The sequence below is a fragment of the Microchirus variegatus genome (genome assembly GCF_963457635.1).
Source record: "Microchirus variegatus genome assembly, chromosome: 9".
Lineage (NCBI taxonomy): Eukaryota > Metazoa > Chordata > Actinopteri > Pleuronectiformes > Soleidae > Microchirus > Microchirus variegatus.
In genome coordinates, this window is record NC_139810.1 from 20576297 (window position 1) to 20604088 (window position 27792).

The 27792-nt window shown below is 40.3% G+C and overlaps 3 protein-coding genes across 3 annotated transcripts; 1 reads left to right on the forward strand and 2 right to left on the reverse strand.

Annotated features, from left to right (window-relative positions):
• Positions 1-1079: 1079 nt before the first annotated feature.
• amigo1 (adhesion molecule with Ig-like domain 1) lies at positions 1080-2621 on the forward strand (the record flags this gene model as incomplete). Its single annotated transcript, XM_083894591.1, has 1 exon — positions 1080-2621. The coding sequence occupies one exon, from the start codon at positions 1080-1082 to the stop codon at positions 2619-2621; it is 1542 nt and encodes a 513-aa protein (XP_083750717.1).
• Positions 2622-9392: 6771 nt separating this feature from the next.
• atxn7l2b (ataxin 7-like 2b) lies at positions 9393-10728 on the reverse strand (the record flags this gene model as incomplete). Its single annotated transcript, XM_083895483.1, has 3 exons — positions 9393-10041; positions 10281-10402; positions 10552-10728. 3 exons carry the CDS (start codon positions 10726-10728, stop codon positions 9393-9395), a joined length of 948 nt encoding a protein of 315 aa, XP_083751609.1.
• A 4553-nt stretch (positions 10729-15281) lies between these two features.
• Positions 15282-19786, reverse strand: sypl2b (synaptophysin-like 2b). Its single transcript, XM_083894699.1, has 6 exons — positions 19658-19786; positions 19468-19545; positions 17437-17555; positions 17154-17358; positions 16557-16748; positions 15282-16457 (listed from the first exon to the last, which is right to left on the reverse strand). Exons 1-6 carry the CDS (start codon positions 19673-19675, stop codon positions 16335-16337), a joined length of 735 nt encoding a protein of 244 aa, XP_083750825.1. The 5' UTR covers positions 19676-19786; the 3' UTR covers positions 15282-16334.
• Positions 19787-27792: the final 8006 nt, after the last annotated feature.

Consider the following 27792-nt stretch of genomic DNA (forward strand, 5'->3'; position numbering starts at 1 on the left):
AGTCGAAGGTAGGTGGTGGTTTGTGTCTCGCTCCATCTCTCGGATCACGCTTCCACCTCGTGCACGTTTGTTTTGCAGCAGAATGGTGCAGTGCAACGTTTGCTCAGCTCTTCCGCAAATGGACAGGGACAGAAGAGAAAATAATGTTTTTCATGGTTTCACGTTTTGGTTTTTGATTGATATGGTTGTTTTTGTTGTGTTTTTGTGTGTGTGTCAGAGAGAGAGAGAGGCAGGGCAATAGGGGAGAAAAGGAAAATCAATGCGTGCCTTCCAGGCGTGAGAATGATGCACATGAGTTGTGTGCATGCGTATATGTTTTATAGGATGATGCGCATGGTGCCAAGCAGCAGAGGAGTCAGTGCCTGTGAACTACAGTGTGCATGTAAGGAAGTGTGTGATGCTGCTGCTGCTGCATGTTCTCATGGGTGCAGAGGTGACAGAGAGAGAGAGAGTATTGTGCTGAATGCACAATACAAGTGCTTTGTCTGATATAAACAGTCATAGATGATTAAGAGAACATTGATCACTATGAACACAAGTATTCTTAGTCAAATAATATTATATCATTATATCATATTGACTGCTGTGCAATCTGTCAGCATGAATTGTTGCTGATGTCAATCCCTGGATTAAAATAATAATAGATAGAAGAAGAAGAATCTCTATTTATATAGGACTTCTCAAATCAAAGTTAAATCTAAGTGCTTCGCAAATAAGAATACATAAAGACATGGTGACAAATTAATAAAATACTAACTAAAACATGAGCACAATGAACAAATAATAACAGACTCCACCTGTTGTAGTTTTACTGGCAGGGAGTTTCAGAGTCGAGGCTCAGAATCTGGATGTCAAAGTACTTAATGCAGCTCTTTGTGAACATCTGCACCACCTGTTGTGTTAATGCATTTTTCTCCATTTTGATATGTAGCAATTATAATTCTTACCTCTCTTGTCTCTGTTTTTTCCCCCCTAGCTTTCAATGAGCAATGCCTAGGAGGCCACCCGTTACTCTTCAATGCTGTTTTCTGAGAATGGAGCTGTAGTAAACCTCTGAAGGATTTAGATAAACTGCTAGCATGTTGCAGCCTTCCAGCAGAACAGGTGACTGCCTGTTGGAAACATTACCTCAACAGAGTAAGCATCCGAAATGGGTCCTCCTCCTGGCCGTCTGCATAGCTGTCCTCTGTCTTCCAGGGGCAGCAGCAACGAACTTAAACTGCCACAAGACGTGCATCTGCGCCTCAAACATAGTGAGCTGCTCAAAGATGAACCTGACCACTGTCCCCGCTCTCATACCCAACTACACTGGCGTGCTGGATCTCAGCTATAATGAGATAATACGGCTGAGATCTGAGTGGACCTCAATCGTTCTCCCAAAGCTCCATCATCTCCTCCTCAGTCACAATGGTCTCTTCTTCTTGTCTTCAGAGGCGTTCATAAACGTGAAGAACCTACGCTACTTGGACCTGTCCTCCAACAGCTTGCGGCAGTTGGATGAGTTAATCTTTGAGCCTTTGGCCAAACTGGAGGTTCTCCTGCTCTACCACAACCTCATTTCACAGATTGACCGCTCGGCCTTTGTTGGCGTGATCAACCTCCAGAAGCTCTACCTTAGTCAGAACCAAATCTCCCGCTTTCCACTAGAGCTGGTCAAGGAAAAGTCCAGTTTTGAGAGACTTAGCCTCCTGGACGTGTCCTCCAACAAGATCAAGTTGTTGCCCATTGACGAGCTTGAGGCACTGCCTGCTTGGTTAAAAAATGGCCTCTACTTCCACAATAACCCTGTGCCCTGTCACTGTGATCTCTACACACTCTTAGCCCATTGGTACCTTCGAAAACTCAACTCTGCGGTGGACTTCAAAGATGACTACACGTGTATTCTGCCTGGTCTGCAAAAAACACCAGTCGCTGTTTTTGATCTGAGTGGTGAAATTATGAACTGCAGCACATTCAAGGAGGCAGCTCAAGAGGCTTATCTGGAGCAAAAACTGCCACTGCGCTGTGACACCAAACACAGAGACATGTCAAAGACCTGGACCCTGCCTGGCAATGTGCCAGTGATGCCGAAAAGCAACCAGACAGCCGAAGTCCTGTCGGATGGAAGTTTGCAGATAAGTTCAGTGAGGTCTGAGGACTCTGGGACTTACACTTGCTTTGCAATGAGCGAGGCCTTAAATGAGACGATCTACGTGGTTCTGAAGGTTCACAACTTCACCATGCACGGGAACGGAGAGACCTTGAACACGGCATACACCACCTTAGTTGGCTGCCTGACCAGCGTAGTGCTGGTGTTAATGTACCTTTACCTGACACCATGCCGCTGTTTCTGCTGCCCCAGCAAAGGTAAGACTCGTGGAGAGGACAGCATCCACTCCTCTATGCTCAGTGTGACACCGACCCACGAGGACCCAGCACTCAAAGCTGAGCTGAACAAGCACGTGGCATTCATAGATTCAAAGGACTTGCAGGGCCAGAATGGAAAGCTGAACCCCAACGGGAATGAGGACGATGACGATGGTCTGGATGCAGAGGCTGGCTCTCTAATGAAGGGGAAGAGGAAGAAGTCAGTAGCAGAGTCCATTAGCTCAGTCTTTTCAGACACTCCCATGGTGGTCTGAGAGGAGACAATGGATTCCACAAGACTGGATGCATAATGGTGCAATGTGAGCCATGTTTTAGTTCATGTAAACTGTGACTGACCAAGTGGGAGGAAAACGGACTAAGGATGTTCGCCTGCAGTTGCTGGCCAATGAAAAATTAGGATTTCAAAGGGAGTAAAAGATTAACTGACTTGACAATAAGCCAGACTTTTTCCAGCAGTTTAATCTGTAGCACTTAATATACTGTGAATGAATGGCAGTGTGCACGGACACAGAAACTACTCAAGTCTTAAGGACAGAGGATGGATACAGTATATTGATGATTTTAGCACTCAGGAAGTGATAGATTACATAATGAAGAGGGGGGGGGGCACATACGACACATGCACAGATTGATTTGAAAAAACAAAATCGCTCACATAAAATAGACATTGAAACCATGGCTGGCTCATAGTTATATTTTAAACAGGAACTACTGTTGAAGAGATCACATCTTACACTCTTAGAAAGTAGAACCATATAAGGTTCTTCAGCTTGTCCTCATAGGAGAACCCTTTTTTGGCTCCAGGTAGAACCTTTTTATAAAGGTTCCACCAAGAACCCTATTAAAACCCTTTATTCAGGAAAGGGGTTTTAAAGGGTTTTCTGGATCAAAATGGTTCTTACTGGAACCCTTAGTGTTACCAAGAACCCTTGAAAAACCCTTTCTTCGGAAAAGGGTTTTTCAGAAGCAAATGGTTCCAGGTAGAACCTCAGCCCTTGTAGAAGGACCATTTTGGAACCCGTATTTCTAAGAGTGTATGTAAACATGTCTCTATCAACACAGGGAGACACTTCCAGGTCACACTTACCGTGTTCTGAACTGGAGACGTACATGGATTCATCCACGTAGGCTTCAAAAGGGGCCAACACAGACATAGGTGGATGACCTTTGCACCCACATGGACACAGAAAGTATGACCTGGAAAGTGCTGTCACTGGACTATGGTTACGCCTGTAATTAACCTTTGGGACATCTACATAGAAACAGCATGTCATAAACCAACATTATACGAGGCCGTCGGACTATGACTGAGATGTAGGAAATCAGTAGAAGAAGAAGCGGCGACTCACATATATTACAGAGCCAATACTTAGATTTTAATTCATCAGACTGATCCTTATAAGTATTCACATTCATATATGAAAAGTGAGAGAGGAATATACTTTTCCATTGCTATATTAAGAATTTGTTTATATGTATGACTAGTATAAAATCATTAACCAGCTTGTAAGCATAATATTAGCCTCTTAGTGACTGAATATCTATGGTATAATCCCGAATTAACTACTGAAGCCTCACACAACACAGTTCTGGTACCATGGTCCTCACAAGCACAGACAGACTCCTCTTAGTCCCAAGTTATAGCATTTATGTCTCTGTCACACTAGCGAGGTTAAAAAAACCAAGTCCATGCTAAACGCTGCCAGCCTTAGTTCATTTAATACTTTTCTCGGTGTAAAATATACACCTTATATAATATCCTGATTTGTTTTAATGTACATTGCTAAAAAGAAAAAAAAAAGAAAAAAACACGAGCCTCTGTGGATTATGTTGTAGATTTGATTGCGTTTTGCTGAAATGAACAATTTACACTGATTTAAAAATGTAGCGTGGTTGGTAGGAAAATGATGTTTGTAGTATTAGCAGGCAACATTAGAGCCATTTAATAAGAGCCCCACAGGGTTCCTTTTGAAGAGAAACAACAATAATTTGACAGTTTGTAGCCGACTGCAGGAAACCTCCTGTGTCACGGGAGACTCTCCTCAGAGATTCCCTTCCTCTTAATGGTTATGAATTTATCTATTGTGAACTGAATTTACCACACCTGTTGTATGCTGTGCATATTTCATTAACGCGCTTTTTTTTCAAAAGGAGCCTGTGTGTTTTAGCGTAAACAAGAACGAGTGTTTGGATTAAGTTGTTTGGCGTTTGTGTCAGAGTACAACAGGGAAAGCCCCCCATGTAAATGGTAATTGCATCTTTAGAATGGGATGCAGGCTTCCCTCTGATTTCCATGTCTTTGTCTCTCTGAGCATTAGAGGATAGGTGTGTTATGGTGAGTCGCAGCAACTCAAAGCCATTCTCTGTGGCTGGTTATGTTTGCTGTGTTTGTGTACCGTTCTCATTATGGGGCTGCCCTTACGTAAGTTCAAAAGCAAACATTCACCTCGGCAATGAATGTGACGCCCTTTAAGAAGTCCGTATTTTTTTTTATCGGGGGGGGAAACACCTGGTGCTCCCATTAAGCATTCGCTTTCCCATCACATGGTATGGTTGGACAGTGTCAAATTATAGTTTTCCAGAAACCACAATATACAGTACGCGTGTGATTCACACACACACACACACACACACACACTGCACGGCAATAACAAATTGAGCTCGGAAATGGTGAGAGATGTAAATGTTTTTTTTCGGAGCAGTAGATGAAATTTTGGCGGAATATTTACAGTTGCAGTGTGCACCACAGCGTCTCCTGTGTGGGTGAGAAAAGGAAGTCACACTCGGTGTGTGTGTGTGTGTGTGAATCATTCCACTCGCTCACACACAGGAATACCAGGTGGAGAAATATAGAGCAGCAGAAAATACCACAGGATGCTCTTAAAAGACACAGAGACAGACGCAGCGAGAGAGGTTCAGCACTTACACTCGCTGAAGTGCGTGCCCCATTTTAAATGAACCAGGCTCCATGTTATGCTCCTCTGGCTTTGAGCACGTAGCCTCTGTAGCCGGTCTTTGTTTGCTGGGTTCAGTCTACGTTTGATTTCAGGGCCTTAGGAGGAGCTGGGAAATGTTCAATTCACAGAATCTGTGTATTCAGATATTATGGCTGTTGAATAGCACACATTAAACCGCCAGACCATCATATCATGTGTTTGCCCCAAAGTAACCCAGTGTCAATCCAGTTAAATTTGCCATGGGTAATAGGTGGTCTTCTGTGGATTGTCACTGAAATTACAAGTTGCATTTATGTACAGAGAAAAGCAGAGCTACTGCTGTTGACGATAGAGAAGGAAAAAAAGAGTGGTTTGTTCCCTTCAAAGCAATTCTGCCTATTATCTCTTTCTCTATATATACAGTATATATGTATTAAGACTCACTTTCCTGTGTTCAGTATTGATTACCCGTGTACTGCTATGTTCTACCAGTGTACTGACTGTATTCTTGTGTAATCTGATGTTGTTGATCACTTTGCATTTTTGTCTGCTACTGTTTGCTGTTTTCGACATTCAAGTCTTGACATAAATGTTTATTTTTTATGAGGGGTGGGGTTTAGTTTTCTAACGAAAGAGGATTATTTTACACTTAACTCAGCTAAGGAAGAATATGGTCGGAGTGAAAATGCATTTTTGACGGTTGCCGGTCGTGAAATCAGTGAGTACGAGGCCGTGGGACGTCCTGTCAGGTTTTGACTTAGGTTGTAAAAGCCATAACAAATTTAAGGAGAGAGCCTGATGCCTGAAGTTTTCAGGTGTAGATGCTACTATACTAGCAGTAACTTTTTTTTCTGTATCAATAAATAATAAGATAAATAAATAAGAAAAACAAACAACAAGAGAATCTGCCAACGCACAGGGATGAATTCCTGAAACATGGATTTCGAATGGGTTTGAAAATACAGAGGGAGAATAAATCTTCTCAGGACTATCTCATTTTAAAGTTCGAATATAACAATTCTAAAAGTTTTCATATTTGCAGCAACAATAAGATTCTAAATGTTTGATAATGGACGTCAGTGCAGATCACAGGCCTTTTTTTCTCTTTTTGCTATTTGCAGTTATAGCACTTTATGGTCAGTGAGAGAAGGGAGAGGCCCTTCACTGCACATCGACCTCCATTCATCCACATATGTAGTAGCAATTACAGGAACATCCTTAAGATGCTGGAGCTAAAAGCTCTCTGCTTTCACTATGTGCTACTACAAATGTCCCCGGGATGAGAATGGAGCTTTTAACACCATTAAAAGCATGACGTTTATTGACCACTGCTTCGGGGACGAGCTGTTTGGTAGTCGCCATAAAACCTTGAAAGGCCTCACAGCTAATGGAATGGCTTTGCATGGTACATTTAAGAGCTTCTCTGAATTGAGAATAGGTGCAACCTCGTAGAAATTTAAGAATAATGATATTTCATTTGGCTCAATAAACGATCAAGATTTGAACCTTGTGCTGCGTCCATTTTTACCGCCGTTTCTCACTGTACAGGAAATAAAAATTACAACAAAATGTTCCTGTTGTTTCTGAATAATCGTAAAGATTATTTCTGAAAAGTTATCACAAGAACAAATGATGCTTTGCACTGTCATAATGGACATATGGTTTATGGGGAAAAGACTTGAGACAGAACAATATTAAAGATTTGAGCAGAAACTTACTTTCATGCTTCCTGCAGGATTTAAAGGTGCATTATGTAATAAATCTAAAGCAACTGGCCATAAAATTCTCCTAATATGTCACAGAGACTCAGGAATAATGTTCATATAACAAACTGAACTCACCAACAACAACAGTACAGACAAAATATTTGCATAAAAAAAAATATTTTGCAGACTGCAAATCATGTCTATGTTTTGAAATCATGTTTTGGCATGTGGCGCCACCTACCGCCGTCTACCAATCATTGCAGTTAGTAGAGTCTCAGCTGCCGAGCAACCACGGGTTGCCAGTTACGTCAGAAAACGAAACCTAAAAGACCTCGGTATTTTGAATTTGAATGTAGTAACTGTTTTTGGCCACATATGGCACCTTTTACTGATAATAGTGATGGATGGGTTTTATTAGCATCACATGACCAGAATAGATCCACATACAGTGCTGTGCAAAGGTCTTTGATCATTGGCATTTGGATTGGAAAGATGGTCTTATACAGTCAAGGCCATAAATATTGGGACATCGACACAATTTTTTGGCTGTATACACCACTACAATGGATTTGAAATGAACTGTATGTTAGCAAGATATCTCTCGATATGAGAGAGTAGGATAAACAGTTCAGGTTTAGCTGAGCCAGGGTCATCTCAAGTCACACTAAATACTTGACACTTTAAACTGTAGAAGCGTTTTTTTTGTTATTGAACACTGCATACATTTGCCACCCCTATTTGCTGAATGTGTTTCAATAAAGTGACTAAGACTAAGATAATTGTACTGCATGATCATTGTAGCGTTGCTAAAACAACAAATCTAGAGCTGAAACAGTACATCGATGACTAAATTAAAGGTGCATTATGTAATGAATCTAAAGCAACTGCCCGCAAAATCCTCCTAATATGTCACAGAGACTCAAGAATAATGTTCATATAACATAATGAACTCACCAAAGACAAAATATTCGCATTAGAAAAAATCTTTTACAGATCGCAAATCATGTTTTGGCATGTGGCGCCACCTACTGCCGTAGTAGAGTCTCAGCTGCCAAGCAACCACGGGTTGCCAGTTACATCTGAGCTACAATGGCGGAGAAAACGAAACCTAAAAGACCTCGGTATTTTGAATTTGAGTGTAGTAACTGTTTTTGGCCACATTCTTACATATGGTGCCTTTAATTGTCAACTATTTTGAGAATCAATTAATCGATCTGAAGCTTTTTTTTCAGCTTCTTAAATGTGAATATTTTCTTCGTTTCTTTGCTCCACAACAAAGAAATCATTAAAACTGAATCATTTTGGTTTGTGGACAAAACAAGACATTCAAGAACATCATCATTTCCAGGTTTGACCAAACGATTAGTCGCGAAAATAACAGTCAGATTAATCGATTACGAAAATAGTTAGTTGCAGCTCTAAACAAATCCAATGGTGGCCTTCTCATGTAACATGGTGGAAAAAGCGCTGCTAACACTGATGACTCAACGCCATCTAGTGGTTAAAATGATGTAGTGCACTATTCCTTTGTACAGATCATGTCATGTGTGAGTAAAACCAGTGAGTGTGAATCATTGAGAAGTGTAAACTCAATTTTCCAGCAAGGTTTGCTCTGCTTTAAATGCCCACATGAAACTTCTGTTGTAGAAATCATAATTTGAAACACATTTTATTACATTTATGGAAGAACTTGGCACATCAAAATAAAGACAAATCTGCTCAAAATGTCAAGAATTATTAAAAAAAAAAAATCCCTGAAGAAGTTGTTAATTCAAATTTAACATTTAGTATTAGATCTAAGTTTCATAGTGTGGGTGCGAGTACAACAACACCACTGCAATATGACAGAAGACAGGACCATGAGGCTTCAATGATTTCTATTTTAGCAGCATATTTTGAGGTATTTTATGCTCTTAAACCGATATCTTCAGGGGTTAGCTATAGGCAAACAGACATGCTTTAATTAGGTTGAATTAGGCGTAATTCTGGGGTTGTTTATAGCTAATCCCCGACAGATACTATGACCTGGATGACTGACAAACCTCTGCAGACATCTTACAAAGACAGTTAACTGAGGCATACTGTATAGTCACATAGAAAATGATTCAGCAAAATTAAACATAGAGTAATATTCAGACCAACACTCCCTGATATCTGTGCATTCAAATGTGAAGACATAAATAAATGTGGACAAACAGATTGATACACTTCCACACATTCAAAAACAGACATTGTTTTCAGGCTTAAAAAGGACAAGAACTAAAAAAAAATACACTACTGGACTGGTAAACAGATTATTGTAGGAAGAGCAAGTGAGTCTGTCCACTCTTTAGGAGTTGGAACCTTAGTCCCAAGAAAGCTCATCCCCAGTATTTTCTCCCTTCTAGGTGAGGAGGCTGGGGCGAGATGGAGAAGACAAGCGCTTACACTTGGAGGTTCTGGGTAATGAGGTGCCGTCAGCCAGAGACTCGTTGCTTCCTTTGCGCTTTTGAGGACGTTGGGACCTCACTCTCAGGCAGGGGGAGTGGTCCTTTATTGCAGGTGAAGGGGAACGCTTCTCCAAAAGTGACAGGTGTCTCTCTGAAGGCTGAAGTGGCAGAGGAGGACATGGCTTCTTTCTGCGTGACAATGCACCGCTGGCTGGTCCTCGACAGGAAGGGTTTTGTTGTTGTCCCTTCTCATGAAGAGGGGAGTCCCTGATGTATCTGGAGGATTTCTCCTCACCGTTGTGTGGAGGCCTGGTGGCTTTCTGCGCTGCACTTTCCTCTTGCATAACGACGACCTCCTGCAGCTGAGCTTTGCTGGGTCGTCTCACGGTGTTGCGACATCGACCATGCTTAAGGCTTGAAGAGGAGGTGGAAGGTGGTTTGATAGACTGAGTGTTGTGCTTACTGTTTTTGGTTTCCAGTTGCCCCAGTGAGGTAGACTCACACATGAGGTAGCCAACGGACTGGAAGGGTCTCGCTGACTTTCTGACAGTTGCTGGTGTGACATGACAAGACCTGAGACCTGATGAAGCTTGAGGTATTTTCCTGAAAAGTAATAAAAGGATTAGTACATCATTGCATTTCCTATTAAAGAAATAAGAGACGTGCATGTACATGTGCATGTAGCCCAATTTAAATACACAGGTTTGTCTGCTGTAGTGGTTTTTGAATTGGATGCTAGCCTAGCTCCCTACACCTCCCCCAGCTCACAGACCAACCATTTCTTCAGCTTGCCAAATACAAACAGGTGCCATATCTGCAGGTTATGAAGCGATGATACTAACTTCCACACGTGTGCGTTGATATGATGCTCCAACATCGTGCTGAGGGCAAACCGGAGGTGATGCAAACGCCGGTCAAAGGTGAAGATGCTGCAACCCAGCGTACGACATCCGAAAGTGCACACCTGCACAACACAGACATTCTGTTAAACACACACACACACTCCAGTGTACATTGGAGAGGATTCCATTTTGACAGAATCAGATCAGACAAGACAAAATGATTTTTGTCCTATTTTAATTAGGCTTCTATACGCTTTGCTTCTCCACTCACCCCGAGAGGTTTAGGGTGCCAGGGTGAGGCAGGCAGGTGTGTGGTTTCCTCTTGCTCATCATCTTCACTTTCCTCACTCGACAGCAGGCTCTGGTTGAAAGGATAGGGAGGCTGGATTTCCACTTCCACAGTGCCGTCACCTCCCTCTTCTGGAAAGTTTTCTGGATCCCTGGACATGCTTTAAAATAAAACAACAGAACAAATGAAAATGATGACCTTCCCCTCATGAGGTAAATAACATTACCTTTGATAAAAAAAATTGCTCTTGTTACCCAATAATGTGGCAGTTGTATCTCGTGTGCTGAGTTTTGTTCTCTTCAAAAGCTTCCAAATGTTGCTCTTTGTCTTCTAACTTCACATCTTGACCCACAGAGGCGATTCTCTGCTCCACTGCCAAGTCATCAGGAGTCTTATTCTCCCCCAGTGTTTTCTGTTGCTGGTGGACGGCATCAGTCTGTTTAATAAGAACATCCCAAATGATTAAACTTTCCATGTTAGTGCGTCAAATAAAACATTAAATACGTACGCTCAATTATTATGTCGCTAGCAGTTAATAACAGCTTACATTGCATATGAGCCCTCGGCTGCTGGGCTTCCTTTTTGGATTCAGAGTTCTGCTGTGTTTATTCAGGTCACATTCTTTCTCTATGGGAAGAAAGCAAACACAGTCGTCAGCGAGTAACAGCAGAACAAAGTCAGTCAACATGATTCATGATAGTGAAGAGGTTATAGAGCTGAATAGACTCAACAAAGGCAACAATTCTGCTATCTTCAGTTATAATACACACTATGAAAATACTGCTGTGTGCCTTTTGAAATATAATGAACAGAAATTGATTAGAAAATACAATAGAGGAGGTATGAAAAAAAAGACTTACTTTCTGTGTTTTTCTGTGTTCGGCTATAGGTTCTTGTTCCACCAGGAGGAGCGTGAGGCTCATGTGTTTGTCCTGAGTGCCACGCAGGAACTCTGGGACGAGGCATTGATGCGGAGTGGTGTGGGAGGGGAGGTTTCTCCTGAGGGAACTTCTCCTCTGAAGGCAAACTGAAGAGGTGGTTGGAGAAGCAGAATTGACTTCAGAGACCCATGCAGTAAGCAAAGACATCGAAAAACACAGTTTGAACTTGGATGAGACTGCACAGCATACTCACTGAGCTCTGGTCCACACAAATCAACTATTTAAAGGCGTTATGTGCAATACATGTATTGCACTATCGTTCAAAAGTTTGGGGTCACCTATATAATTTTTTGTGTGTTTTCCATTAAAAGTCACCCTTTTATTCATCAAGATAGTTGCAAAATCAATAGAAAATATAGTCAAGACATTCACAAGATTAGAAATAATGAAATAATTTTGCTTCAAAGAACCAGCAAAACTGTTTTCAGCTGTGCTAACATCATTGCACAAGGGTTTTCACGGGTTTTCTAATCATCCAATAGCCTTCTAACGTGATTAGCTAACACAATGTGCCATAGAACACTGGAGAGATGGTTGCTGGAAATGGGCCTCTATACACCTACGTACATATTCCATTAAAAACCAGACGTTTGCTGCTAGAATAGACGTTTACCCATGTAAAGAGTGTATTTCTGATTCATTTAATGTTATATTCATTGGAAAAAATGAAGGAAGTGACCCCAAACTTTTGAACAGTAGTGTATATTAGGACATAAAATGACAAATGATGTCATCAGAGATCAAGGAAACGTGTTCAAATCAAATATTGATATAATAATAATAATATACCACTGATAACACTTGTGCAGCAAGTATTGAGTAATTGTTGAATACAATGATAAAGGAGTGTGTAGCAGTTGAGAAATGTGCGACGCCAGCTGGTGCCCTGCATATGTGTAAGTGTATGAACAGTGTGAGATTGCAGTAACAAAGTAAGACCCTAAAGGTCACCACTGCACATATTTAAGCGATTAAATTAATGTGTGGTGTAAAACACCTCCTTGGAAGATATTGCAGAGGATACGGAAACACAAATCCGCATCACATTAATCATACTTCACAGTCCCCATGTTGCTATGTCGTGAACAATCTTAAACAGTACCTCTGGGCCTTACTCGGCCGGTGCTGGTGGACAGATGATGCTGCTGTGGATGTAGCACCATCCTCATGATGTCTGCCGTCCTTCTGTCTTTCTCTGGGCAGGGAAACGTTTGAAGGAGGCTGACCAGGACGAGGTCGCTGCTGGGGAGCCACGGCCGATTGCTGGCCGCACATCTTCACGAGCGGACCGTGTCGCCGCTCACAGTGCTTCTCAAAGGCTTCTGGCTTCACCACCTGGCCACAGTGACTGCACACCACCAAATAAATATCATCCTGTGCAGGACAGTGGCCGTATATGTGCATATCTGTAGAGGGGAAAAAAAACGAAAAACAGAAAATGTATGTTTGTGCTTTGTGAATCTACAGGAAAATATTGACAACGACAAAATGACGGAGTGTTCACCTTCTTTCCTGAGGGCCATGGTCTCACAGAGGTTCTTCCCATATTTGCTGCCGTCTTCAGGTTCAGACCCAGCTGCATGCGAGACAAAACCCCTCAGCATTAGACGTAAGGATGGAGCATTTTGCAGACACCTGAGTAGCTTTGCTAAAATACAAACAGGTATGTCCACATTTTGTTTAGAAGGATTTCAAACAGGAACTTTAAAGAACTCATTCGGAACCCTGTGGTCCACGCCTGGATTAGGAGGTGCAACTTGGTCCAGTCATTTTGAAGCAATTCAAACAAAGCTTTCAATATCAGAACATAATGGTATATTCCTCCATCGTCAAGGACACATTTGGACACTTTCAAGGAGATAATGTGATTTGTCGATTGGTCTCTTTCATGATGTACATAATAATGACATGGACCATGTGTAAAAACACTGACTAAACAAATACAACAGTGTGATTAAACCAAAGTGTCTAAAGACTAAATATACATATTAGAAAGTGAGTCTGGACTTAAATCAGCCAGAACAAGTGGACAAATCCAGGTTTAGTCTGTTATTTGGGGTTTTCACAGTGGAACTGTGAACAATTCCTCTGTGAACAAAGTGTTTTTGTGTGACAGTAGACGATTGTTTAACGCTAAAGGTGAATTCACCTGAACACATGTCAGCCGCCACCGAGACGTATTTACGTAGCTAACGTTTTACCACAACACTAAAAGAAATGCGTCAAAGAAACAATAACTTAAACGTGTGTAAAGTTAACTTTAGCGACAGTGTGGACAAGTCGGACAATCCACCCTGCGCTAGGACCCAGCGGGTCTTTTGTTTGGGTTACGCTTTAAGTCGCTCTCGGTGTCTGTGTTAACGACAAAATAAACCGCGGGACACGGACATAAAGACACGATGTTCGCCACAGATGCGGGGAGGGAGCGACTCTTCTCACCGTCAGATGGTACAGTGTTCACCCGTTCAATCCAGCAACTCCAGTTTAATCCGACAAAATCGTCGAGATTGGGATTTCGCCGACTCAAAGCGGCCATTGCTCCTCTGCCGCGTTCACGAGGACACAGCCTCAGTTCACGCGCAGCACTCCCGCGTGTCAAGGCAGCTCGCGGCCGCGTGGTGGCGGTGTTGTGCGCACACACACACCTGGACCATAGGCCACACATGGAGGCTACATACAAACAAACGTGACAATGACTATATAATGTAGAATATATTATCTATCTATAAATCCATACAGTTTAATTTTCTCCTGAAACTGAGTCAACATTCGAAAAAAAACAAGGACATCATCGAAGGAGAAAACAACAGCTGCATTGTTACACCTTGATGGAACCTTATTGAAGCAAATAATTAATATGTACAGTAGATTTGCATATGAAAACCTGTGTATTTTTGTGTGATTGACGTTTTTGGAGTATTTTGAAAATACAAGAATACAGTACACAGCGTTGCTGCTGTATTTTGTAGTTTATTTAGATATATTTATTAGTTTGGTATTATTATTATTATTATGTTTAGGAACATGTACATTTCACCAATCACACCTTGTTTAAATACTTTGTTGTGTACTTTAAACATAGGACATTTTAGCAGTTACAGTTAACTACTAAAGATGCATAAAGCCTGAAACACTGATAACCTTCACAGACATGGTCACATACAGATATAGGTAACGGCATCCTTATAAGGAAATTATATTCAGGACACATTTTTGTCATTATTAATTTGGCAAATAAAATTATTATTATTAGTTTTTTGTTTTTTTTAATCTCCTGCACTCTTTACATTTTAAAGCCAATGAATCCAGCACTTCAATTTGTATGTACTGTCTTATTTTACTCCCCGGTCTTATTAACTTAAGTGAATTTAGCACTTTAGCATAAGAAAGTTGTGCACAATTGCATACGTTTAAATAACGAATAAATGCATTAAGACATGGAGGATTAGAATCTTATGTAGACATGTATACATCTTAATCAGATTGTCATGTCCTGTTGGGGTGTTCACAGCAGTGGATGTGATGTTGGCATGAGTTATAGAGGAGCAGAGGAGCAATGTGTGCCATCTAGTGAGAGTCCAACAGCATTGCATTTGACCTGACCTTGCTACCTGAAAGCCATGGCACAAATAATGAACCTTTTACAGAATATCAGGTCTTCAGTGTGTGTGTGTGTGTGTGTGTGTGTGTGTGTGTGTGTGTGTGTGTGTGTGTGTGTGTGTGATGCCTGAGAAACAATCTGGTAAATAACCAAAACAGACACATAACAAATCCAGTTCTTGCTTTTAATGAGACACTGCATTTAATGTCCACACAGTTGATTCACCGATTATGATACAAGCATCTGTCTCAGTTATGCGACATGTTTTAATATCATAGCAAAAGGACAAGGAGCAAAAAACTGCAACAAGTAAGGCTTGTATCAAATATAAAAAAAAAATGACAGTAACAAGAAAAACAGCTTGCCTTCCCTTGTAACAATGCAGAAGCAGGAGCCAGGCAAATGCACGATTAAGAAAATAGGCAGTTCCTCTGCTGATGGTACCCAACTAACTTAAGAAAAAGCTAAAAGTAAAAAAATTTTTTTTTGAATTTTTGAAGAAAAAAAAGAGTCACAAATTGTACCTATTAAGTGTAACAATTTTAAATATATATATATAACAAAAGAAGAGCGAACATCCTCTAAAGAGATATATGTATGACAATCAGCATAAGCACTACTTTACTATAACGACTTAAGACAAAATGTAACTACATTGACCCATTACAAAAACTCTCATATCGGCAACAGAATTTATTTTTCAATATAAAGAATATTAATTGCAACTTTTAATTATTTATGCCTGTATTATGTTTAAGGATTAGACTAAAGTTTGTATTAAGAGTAATCTCACTTACATTAGTTCACATTCATTAGATTATTTGTTATTCTGACACTCAATAATAACCCTGATGTTTTTTTTTGTTGTTTGTTTGTTTTTTTAAAAGAAAGAAGTAACAAATGTGATGCAACACACCATTCAGACAAATCTCTATTACCATATGAAATAAGGACCATTCGTTTTAAATGATTCAAAACCATGCACACATAATATACTTCAAGTTACTGTGGCCATTACAGTCTGAACACATTTAAAACAGCTGTAAATATGACACAATACTTTACAAAAATGAGCAGTTATTATTATTATTTTTAGAAATGTGTACCTTGTATTCTACAGTTTTTCCAATTATTATTATTATTATTATTATTATTAATAATAACAATTAGTACCAAAATGACTCATTCAAGAAAGCTACTTTTGAGATGAGGCTGCTCAGCAGTTACGTTGGCCTAACGCCCCCCTCCACACCTGCAGGCTGGCTGGCTGATTTGTGGAAATCCGTTTCCTTATAAATGAACCAGCAGTTGCCTCCCCACAGGATGAGGTTAAGGAAACCAAAAATCTGCCAAAGAAGAACACACGAGTCAAAAATCGCGGGCTTTAGATTTATGCACAACTTTAAGCTCATTTGCAGGGGGAAAACGAATGGATTCAAACTCACCACTGAGCCGTTGAGTCTGCCCATGTGAGGCATCGCACCTGGAGTGCACTTGTTGTTGGAATCCTTGCAAACGTCAAGGAGAGTGATGATGGTTATAGGACTGGTGGCAAACTTCACATCCGACAAGCCTTTAGCCCAAGCAGAGGATGATGCCAGCCACAGGAAGGCAAAGGCGGCAGTCACCAACAGGTCCTGATAAATATGAGATATATAAATATAAGGCTTTTATCAGATATCAGAGGAAACGGGAAGGATCCTAACTTAAGGAGTGTTCTCAGACGGAGATGATCTAGTAGCATTTTTTTGGACACCACACCCCGTTTCATTTACACAGCTCTGTGGAATGCACTTTCTCTGACCTCCTGTCGCAATCCAGCATGAAGTAGAATCTTTGAAATCCAGCAGCTCATGCCAGATTCTTACACACAAGGAGCACAATATAAACATAGTCTGCTTTGATAAAACTAAACTTCATCCATTTAGAAAATACTTTCCTGAACACATAATACAACCGTGTGAAGTGAATCACACAACTCGAGGGCCTGAATAAGAGCAAACATCTCCCCACAACAACTGAGAGATCTTGAGAAATCATACCACGAGAGGACCACGGCTAGATTCCCGATACAAATGGTGGTAGCCCAGGTAGAGAACCAGAGTGGCAGCGCTGTAAAGAAAGGCAAACACTCCAACACAGACAAAAAACTGTGCAGAGGAAGCGTGGTCTCCTGTCAGGTAGCTCTCAGTGGTGGTCGTCTGATTGATTTTACAGTCAGGAACATTATAGGGATGCTGCATCAACCTGTGTACACACAAATATAATAGATTTAAATATGAATACTTTACAGTAAGTCAGTCCCTCCCCTGATCACACACTGACCTGAAAGGGTAGTTAAAGTCGGCATGTATTTCTTGAAGGGCGCTCCCTTGGCATTGGATGTTGACGCTGGTTGTGCCACTGTAACCTCCAGTCGTTGCAAAGGCAAACATGGCGAACAGCTAGAGGACAAAGAAAAATCTATCTGACACTCTGTCATAAGAGGATGTTCTGGACTGAAAGTTATTAGTCACAAACTCACACTTCCTTTAAATGTTATTTTACGCAACACAAGTTTGATGAGTTCACAGGATGCATCACAGTAAAAACCCTGTGCAGAGTTTGCAACGGAGCGTGTAAACGGGTAAATCTAAACATTAATTAAGAAGCAGTCCCTGTTGGTCACTGCTGTGAAGATGCAGCAGAAGATGCAGGTACTTATGCTACTCTGTTTTCATATTGTTGATAATGTCCTTGTGCCACATATTTATCTCAATGTTTCTGGTATAACTGCAGCCTGGCAGCCAAGTGAATCACTGTGCGGTTTCTCTGTTGCCATTATATTGTGCAAAACATTTAAACGACAAGAAGCTTAAGCCAAAAGAATGAACTCACACTCCTTCTGTTAATAAACCCTAATACTTACCCTTTATTTGTATACAGTGTATGGGCTGCACACAGGAGTCTGTCACTGTCTCCCTTACTCTGATTGGAAACATGTCTTTCAGTGGTGAGCCAGTGTTATTCAGTATGTTCAAATATTATAAATAACTACATTATTACTCCATATACAACCTGTGTAACAGTTTTCATACATACATAATCATACTATACTTTAAAAAACACGTTGTTTGATGTTTATAATTAGTACAGTTGCAAATGTGCCTTCAACGACCATTACCATACTATTTATAATTATTGAAATGATTGATTTGAATGTTATTTTGAATGTAATCCCCCCCTGGGATTTATGCCCTTGCACGGGCGATGCACAGCATCAATACATCTGTACTAACAATTATAGCCTTACTCACTAGAGACCATCTGCAGTCTTCTTTTTTTTTTCACTCATCTTCTGACAGAGTATTTATTTTCACTGTGTCCATTTGCATCACCCACAGACTTTACATACTGGCAACATGGTGCTGACAATGTGAGCACAGTGGGAAGGTGTGGCCGCTCCTGCTCTGAGATCCTGGTCTAAGATCCTGGTGCGGCGAGTGAGACACATAACCTTTACAACCACACAGGAGCAGCTAAGACTACAGAACTGACGATGGGACTTTTTTTTTTTTTTTTTTCCACAGCAGACATTTTAAAACAGGTCACACAGACCGTGTCAAAAAATGGCTGCTGTGCCTTCACTGTAACTGTCACAGGGGTGAATAATCAAACCAGTAATGTCTGACTTCAATTAACCTGTTTGTGAAGTTTCAGGGTGTTTGTTGACTCTATGTGTGACGACTTTTATTAATGTTACTGCAGTCGTACACAAAAACATGTATGTGGAGAAGATATTCTGTGGGATACAACCAGAAATGACTAAATGTGTGCATGTGTATCTTGTACTTGCATCATATTGCATTTGAACTTGCATTAACCTAATCATGCATTACATTGTAAATTGTATTCATGTATTTTTCTTTTAGTGTTATTTAATATATTCTTGTATAACTGTAATTTCTAACTGGGATGAAGAGATATTATATTCTTATTCTTCTTATTATTATAATAATAATAATAAGTAATAGTAGTAGTAGCTTATTTGGTCATTTGTTGTGTGATGTCAACACCATTTACCATCTTTCTGATCATATAAACCATATTTCTGATATAACCTGATCTTAAATAAACAAGACCAAATCCCTCTGAAACACTTCATTGCCGTTAAAACATGATGATGTGCATAAGTTTGCTGCCTGGTCGTGCAGTCGATCACAAGACCACCAACACAATTCATTAGTCAAGTTTTGTTTCGCTACCACGACGAGTGGAGCCCACGTAAAACACACCCTGACCACGGGCCATATGTTCAGAAGAGACGAGGCAAAAACGAACTTCTGGTAGTAATAAAAACATAAATACAAATCTTACCCATTCTAACAAACGGATAAACGCCAGCGGTTCTTTCAGAGGTCCAAAATCCAGAGTGAATCCGGAAGTCAGCACTTTCTGTTGAGAGATTTTAAAAAAGAGACATCGTTCTCTGCTCAAGTTTGTCCCAAACGAAGCGGGAGACATTTGCAACATCAGCCGATCTCATGATGACTGTGTGCTCTGTTACCTGTGCGATAGACTCCATGGTTTCTATGGAGATAAAGACCGTTAGTCTGAATAAACGTTAGCCCCGTTATGTTTCCGTCTTGTCCTCGGTCTTGTGCAGCTCCGCAGTCAGTGAGACTCCTCAAGCTTGTCAAACTTTCACCAACTTCAACGAGTCCTAGTAGGAAACACGTGATCGCTTACGTGAAAGCGCCAAAGGGGGCGCTACTGGACAGAGTGTAGACACAAGGAGGGAACGGAGAGGAAGGCAGATACTGATTCTGAGGGACCACATGTTGTTGATGTTGTTGTTTTTTTATGGCTGATTGTGTATATTCAGCGATGATCCACATACTGCCTTTTACAACATGTTGTAAAAAAAAAGTGATAAAAGGGTTAGGGGTAGAGCCCTTTTATTTCATTTGAATCATTCCCATACATATATATATATTTTTAATCATTTGTTTAATGTAAATATTAGCATTTTAGCTCAATAGCTTCCAGGTCATGTGACCTAAAAACTCCAAATCAGTACAGGAACATAGTACTGGACTACCTAGTCAGGACACACCTCTTTTGTATTCCATTTTAATACTTCCCATATATTTTTTTAATCAATGTTTTGATGTAAATATTAGCATTTTAGCTCAATAGCTTCCAGATCATATGACCTAAAAACTCCAAATCAGTACAGGAACATAGTACTTGACTGCCTCGTCAGGACTCTCGTCTTTTTTTTAATTCAATTTTAATAATTCACATATTTTTATGTATGTAAATATTAGCATTTTAGCTCAATAGCTTCCAGGTCATGTGAACTAAAAACTCAAAATCAGTACAGGAACATAGTAATAGACTGCCTAATCAGGACACTTTTTTTAAATTTCATTTTAATACTTCACATATATATCTATATATATATTAAAAAAAAAAAAGTGCAACCTATCCCTGGGTGGAGACGGAGGAGGGTGCCGCTAGATCTGGAGCGAATATCCATTGAATATCAAACTTAAGCCTAATTTCACTGCCGTGTTTGTCCAAACTAAAACGTAACCCTGCAATTTCCAGAATAAAAATCACCATTTTGTTGTCCAAACTATGAGACAATCACACAGCTTTTTTTAAAGTAAAGTCAGTTCTTGTTTCGAACCACACTAAATTACAACATATCCCTGAAATAAAAATAAAAGTACCTGTTAAGAGTGTACAGAAAACTATGAGGGGGGAAAAAGGGCCTAGATTTGGGAGATTTTGAACCCACACCCCGGTCAGTAGGTGGCGGTAATGCCCCATAATGTTAATGGCCAGCCGCCGTTAAGAACCAAGAAGAAGAAGAAGAAGAAGTATAAAAAGGAGACTGACTGATTGGTTGCATACGACACACCTGCGCATCTCCAAGCAGGTGGTTTTCAATCAGCGGATTGCCTCCTCCACCACCTCCACCACCACCTCTTCTTCTCATTTATCTTCCTCCAGCCAACAGCCCTGCGCTTTTACTTTGAAGAGAAGCTGAATAAACGAGCTGCAAAACGAAAAAGACTCGAAAAAAGTGTTGAACTACAAAAACTGTGGCGGTTATGCACCAAATCGGTGTTTGCCAACCGCCATAGAACCTAAAAAGGCGGGAACTTTGAAAAAGAAAAAAAAAGGTGGTCGCGTGCATCAGCGGCAACGGAGCTTCAATATGGCGTGTTCGACCTGGTCCAGCCTGGTGGTCAGTTCAGAAGGGTGAGTAACTTTTGTCAAGTTATCTTAAAGGTGTCACTGTTTGCTGAATTATATGCTCAAACTTAGCCCTTCACTGTCAGCTCAATTCTGCCTTAATGTTAGCCATTTGCTCAATTTCTTTTTTTGCTTGAGCTGTGCTTCATTATCAGCTCAATTTTTGGCTTGGTGTTTTAGCCTAATATAAACCACGCTGTGCCTTTTTTATAGTTGGATCAATTTAGGCTTATTGTTTTCCTATATGCTCAATTACAGCGTTGGCTCTATGTAATCAGAATTGTCTCATAGTTTGCTGAATTATTAGCTCAATATTAGGCTTGGCTTATTGTGGCCAATACTTTGTACCAATAAGACATCCAGTTGATCCAGCAGTGGCTAAATGTTTTTTCTTCTTCTGAATGTTGGCTCAGTTGTTGCTCAGCTATCTGAATTGGCAGCCATCTTGTCAGGTAACAGCAGTTCAATCATTGGTTTTATAGGGCTGCAACTCATTTATTACATTTTAATTAATCTGTGATTTGTGATGGTCCCTGCTCAAAACTCACACTTAAGCCAATCCATTATCAAATTGGACAAAACAAGACTTAGAAAAAACAAGTTAAAATGGCTGTTGTGCTATGTTAATCCCAATGTAGTCATTAAAATACAAACTTTTTTTTTTTTTAAAGGAAAAACCTTCTGCTTCCTGCTCACCGAGACCTGGTCGGACCCGTCCTATACAAAAGCCAGAGACCATAAAAAAAGGTGAGTGACACCTTATAGAGACAACTCGCGACCCCAATGAAAATATTATGGCTAATTAACATAATATATTTTACTGATGGCAATATATCATTAATTTAAGCTTTAGGAGTTCCTGGGACCATTTCCTGCCATTCTGTTTTTAATCGTTAACCCAATTTGGATGTGTTGAATGAATGCAGCTCAAATTTTCCACAGGCTATTCATTTTTGGTAAACTTTAGAGCATCTGACATCGTCTCCGTTTCTTGAATTAGCCTAAAATGTCTAAGCTATGCAAGAACTTCATGATTTGTTCCTAGTGACAGAAAACACTACCTTCCCAGAAACAGCTGTAAAAACATTATATAATTTTTTTTCCATTTTAAATGAGTCTGTCCTTTAAAGCTACTTCAGCCTGAAATACAGAAATCATATAGTAATTTTTTGGGAATTTTAACCCTTTTAAGGCCAAGTTGTTTTCATAACGTCACTGTGTTCTTGTCTTTAAAAAAAACAAACAATCACAAAAACAACCCTACAATTTCTGTAAAATACAATTCAAGTAGTGTTAGGTTATTATCATTATCAGGCCCTAAGGTGGGTCAATGATTGGCAGCAGTATTGATTTTGATTGGGTTGTTAGTTTTTCTGTAGTGCCAGAATTAAAACAAACTAACCTAATTTGTTCCTTGGGATAAAACTTGTCCACTTGAATACAATTTTTGATCACACATAAAATAATGCATTTCTTTAAGATTTCATGTTGCACTACTAGCATTAAGTTTTTATATTTGTCCACCAGGTGGGGCTACTTTTTTCCATTCAAAGCATGCAGCTTTTCACTGTTTTCTGCACACATTTCTTGCTACTGAAATAAGTGTGTGCCACTATTGATGTTGAATAATAGTGTATGTTAAGAAAAAAAAATTATCATCCACCTTTTATTAAGACTTCTTTTTCTTAGACCACACTCAGCATTATAAACTCAAGATAGCTCATAGATGGCTCAATATATCTCAGTCTGTGTGAACCATGTCTGTACCTCATATTACCACATTTTAGAACACCCGACCTACTTACAGTATTTTACAGGTTTACGAGGTTGGAGACTGGACTCAAACCTTTTCTTTTCTTCCAGATTGATCTTCATGAAGAGCTTCAAATTGTAGGTGTCATGATTTAATTCTGGGTGGCCGCCGTGTCCCCATCTTTTTCTTGGCCTCTTTGTCTATATCTATCTGCATTGTTTAACATGGCCACGTTCTTTCTACTCTCCTGCTTTCCATCTGTCAATTAGCTGAGGGTTTTACATGGAGCATTTGCCACAGGTTGGTTTTGCATGTTCCTGGTTAATCTGGTCCTCTGGTTATGTTTTTGTGGAACTGCTGAGTGAGTGATTTGAAAGAATGAGGTGCGTGACTGATGCAGTGTTTGAGGTTCTCTGGCAGCTTGTCTAAAAGAATGCTGAGTCTTGAATGGGTTGTGTGCGAGTGTGTGTGACTGACTTGGACTGACGTTAATTTGACCTTTGGACCAAGACTAACGCTCCAACTGTCTGTCTTGAATAGTTGAGATGCTCTAAGAATAAGATTCTGTTCAGCAGTTTCCATTAAAGTAGGCATGATGTGAAGATAAGTTGTAATGCACTAACATTTCCTTTTTAGGTCTGTCAACAAGGGTGAGTCCATATTTTTTTCTTTCTTTGGGAGGCTACTTTGTTGGCCTTCATGTGTGGTACGGTTTGCAGAGTAGGGAAAAACTAACTTTTGTGTTGTTTCTTGTAAGTGAAGGTACTTGGGTGTCTGCAACTGACTTGCTAGTCTAGATGCCCACAGCCAACTACTAAATCACACTGATGATTTACATGCAAAGGCAAGAACATGCCTCTATGGAGGCGTTTTCTTTCCTTGTGGCCTGAACCACTTTTTATTTCCAACTTTCCTGACCTGCAGGCCCATGTGCCAATTGCTCTTCCGGCCGCCGTGCCGATCTGTCCTGGCCACCGTGCTTTTCCTCATTTAATGAAAATGTCTAAAAAAAAAAAACTGTTTTGGAGGGATAGTGATGTTGGAGGACCAGATCTTAAATGAGGTTTAAATAGATGGTAGGAATAACATTAATATTGTGCCTTGTACGCTATGTCACAAGGCTTCCTGGCCACTGTGCCTTTTTTTATTTCTCTTTTCCATCGTGGCCATTAATGAACTGTTAGCCCTAGCACGCTAAAATAAATCCTGGTGATCTACAAACATAATACCTGGCTTTGTCATTCCATAATACAAGTAGGCAATGACGGCCGTCTACCTTCACGGCCTATTTGTATTATTGTATGTCTGGCCTTGCGCGTCTAGGGATTTTACATAGGCCAACATGGATGCCAATCCGTATCCATGTACAGTAAGTGACTAACCCTAACCTTACTTTCCAGTTTAGCATCATCAAGAGGAGCACCAGACATCCGTGAATGTCCATCCAAATTAGATTGCGTTTTAGTTATGGTAAAATTTCAAATGGTAAGATCAGTTATTTTTTTCTTGTTGGGCCGCTGTGCCATTACTATACCTGCTCTGAGCTTTTTCACATCTGTCTCTTGATTCTTCTTCTTTCTCATCTGTTTTTCCTTAAACATTTTCCTGGTGACAGGATTGTGTGTGTGTGAGTGAAGACTGTCTTGGATTTACGTTAATCTGACCTTTGGACTAAGACTGACACTTTACTGGATCGGAACGGTGAACAACATTTATGCTGGGAGATTGGCAAGATGCACACCAATTAAACAATAAGCATATCTAAGCTTGATTCTGTGGGACCTCGACCAAGATGAGCCGACCCTTCTACGACGCGGACTTCAACCCAGGATGAACCAACCCTTCTATGACGAGGACTTCGCCCAAGATGAACCAACCTTCTTTGATGACGCCTCTTTTCTGCAGGATGTCTTCAGGTACATTCTTTCAGATGGAAGCCAATTTGTTTAGTCCATATTTACTTGATAATAAAGTGTGCTAGAGCTGAAACGATTAATCGATTAATCGCTCACTAAATTAATCGCCAACTATTTTGATAATCGGTTTGAAGCTTTTTTCATGAGTAAAACAAGATTTTTGATTGTTTCAGCTTATTAAACGTGAATATTTTCTTTGTTTCTTTGCTCCACATAACAAAGAAATCATTACAACTGAATCATTTTGGTTTGTGGACAAAACAAGACATTCGAGAACATCGTCATTTCCAGGTTTGACAGACAATGATCAACGTTTTTTAACATAAATTTTTCTGACATTTTATGGACCAACCAATTCATCGATTAATCGAGAAAATAATCGACAGATTAATCGATAATGAAAATAATCGTTAGTTGCAGCTCTAAAGTGTGCTGACTCTTTGTTTATTTATATTGAGATGTTGGACCTTGCCAAACTGTTCTTTGTTTTGTAGAGATGATGAAGGCTGCAGCAGATTTCTGGATCAGAGCACTCTATGCTGGACACCACAACCTGGAGAAGTCCGGTCCTGGATGGCTCTGGTGAGGACCTTGCCCAAGATGAACCAACCCTTCGACAGTGAGGACTTCGCTCATGAACTGACCCTTCTATGTTGAGGACTTCGCCCAAGATGAACCAACCCTTCTATGATGATGCCTCTTTTCCAGGATGTCTTCAGGTAGGTTCTTTGATATGGTACTCAATTTGTTTAATCCATATTTACTTAATACTACAGTGTGCTGACTCTTTATTTGTATATTTATTTTTAGATGTTGGACCTTGCCAAACTGTTCTTTGGAACTTTACCACCTAAAGCCAGAACCCCCCCCCCCCCACTGACCCATAACCACATTTGACAAAAACACTGTACATGTGATGCATCACAACATTTAAATACAGACGCTTTTATTTATTCTCAACTGGTAATTGCTTGGATAGGATAACTGGTTCCTGAATTGATTATGAAGTGAACTTTGATATGCGAGTGTAGTCACACTTAAATTTTAGGTGTTATTCAGCCCATGGATAATGTTATGAAATGCGTTAAATCTGGCATTTGTTGGCACACTTGAAATCTGTTTAATTCTTAAACATTATCCACTGCTGTGAGCCTTTGCAGTCGATAACTAAACTGGAATTCATTATTAATGCTGACTTGTCTCACTCTGTCAAGTTTATTTCCCTCTAAAGACTGGTGTTGAACATTTTTGTGTTCATAATGCCTTTTTGCGCGTCATGTTGGGAGGCCTCCCAGCAGGGGATTTACATCTTCTCCTGCAAAACTTTGCATTACTCGTCTTAGGGATGCAGGGCTATCCTGTATAGTTTAGTTTCTTTCATAAATGGGATTGTAGGTTGCAGGTTTAGAGCGCGTTTTGTCTTTAGGAGGAAACAAACCTGGCAGAGAGACAACTTGGAATATTTAACTGAAGGTTACACCAATGTTAAAACGTATCTTTTGATGCAACGGCTTAAAATAAATGCTTTATTCTGTGGGCTGAATTCCAGGAGTCAGTGTTGAGACTGATGTGCAAGTACCCTCTTGTATTGATTACATGCTTAGCAAAATCAGGGTTTAAGCTGAGGGACGTTTGTGGCGAGGCCACAGAATCGGAAGGAACGTTTGTCTTGGGAACTCGGAGATTTAGACTTTTTCATGCAGCCAACCAAGACATTGGGGTTAGTGTCATCCCAAATGGCTGGTAAAGTGAGTGGATCGCTTGTGACTTTCAGTGTAGAACAGGAAAGACGGGTACAGATTAAGGAAGGCATCCGTTGGTGGGCCCTGACTGGATGTGAGGACCTGTCACATTTGACCAGGTGAGCAACCTGAGGATATTGTCATTTGTTTACTTTTTTTGGGGGGGCTTGTGACTGATCAAGTCTGCTTTGTTTTGTAGAGATGATGAAAGCTGCAGCAGATTTCTGGATCAGAGCACTCCATGTTGGACACCACGACCTGGAGAAATCCCGTCCTGGATGGCTGTGATGAGGACTTTGCCCAAGATGAACGACCCTTTTATGATGATACCTCTTCTCCACCGGCTGTCTTCAGGTAGGTTCTTTCAGATGATAGCCCAATTGTTTAATCCTTATTTACTTAATATTAAAGTGTGCTGACTCTTTATTTGTTTATTTTTAGATGTTGGACCATGCCAAACTGTTCACATGCCTCAATGGCTGCTACGTCACTCTGCCCAACAGGACATGGTCACAGAGATTTTTTTTTTTTTTAAATGGGCTTTCCCATCTAAAGCCAGAACTCTCACTCACCCACAGCCACACTTGACAGAACACTGTACATGCACATGTGATACCTCACTACACTAAAATACAGACACGGCTACTTTCATCGTTGCAGTCGCATAACTCAAAAATGCGCAACTATTGATGAGCTAAAGCAGGTATTCCTTTATTCTCAACTGGTAATTGCTTTGATAAGATGAGTAGTTCCTGCAAGTGTAGTCGCATTAGATTGTATGTGTTATTCAGCCCATGGATAATGTTATGAAATGCTTTAAATCTGGCATTTGTTGGCACACTTGAAATCTGTTTAATTCTTAAACTTTATCCACTGCTGTGAGCCTTTGCAGTCAATAACTAAACTGGAATTCAATATTAATGCTGACTTGTCTCACTCTGTCAAGTTTATTTCCCTCTAAAGACTGGTGTTGAACATTTTTGTGTTCATAATGCCTTTTTGCGCGTCATGTTGGGAGGCCTCC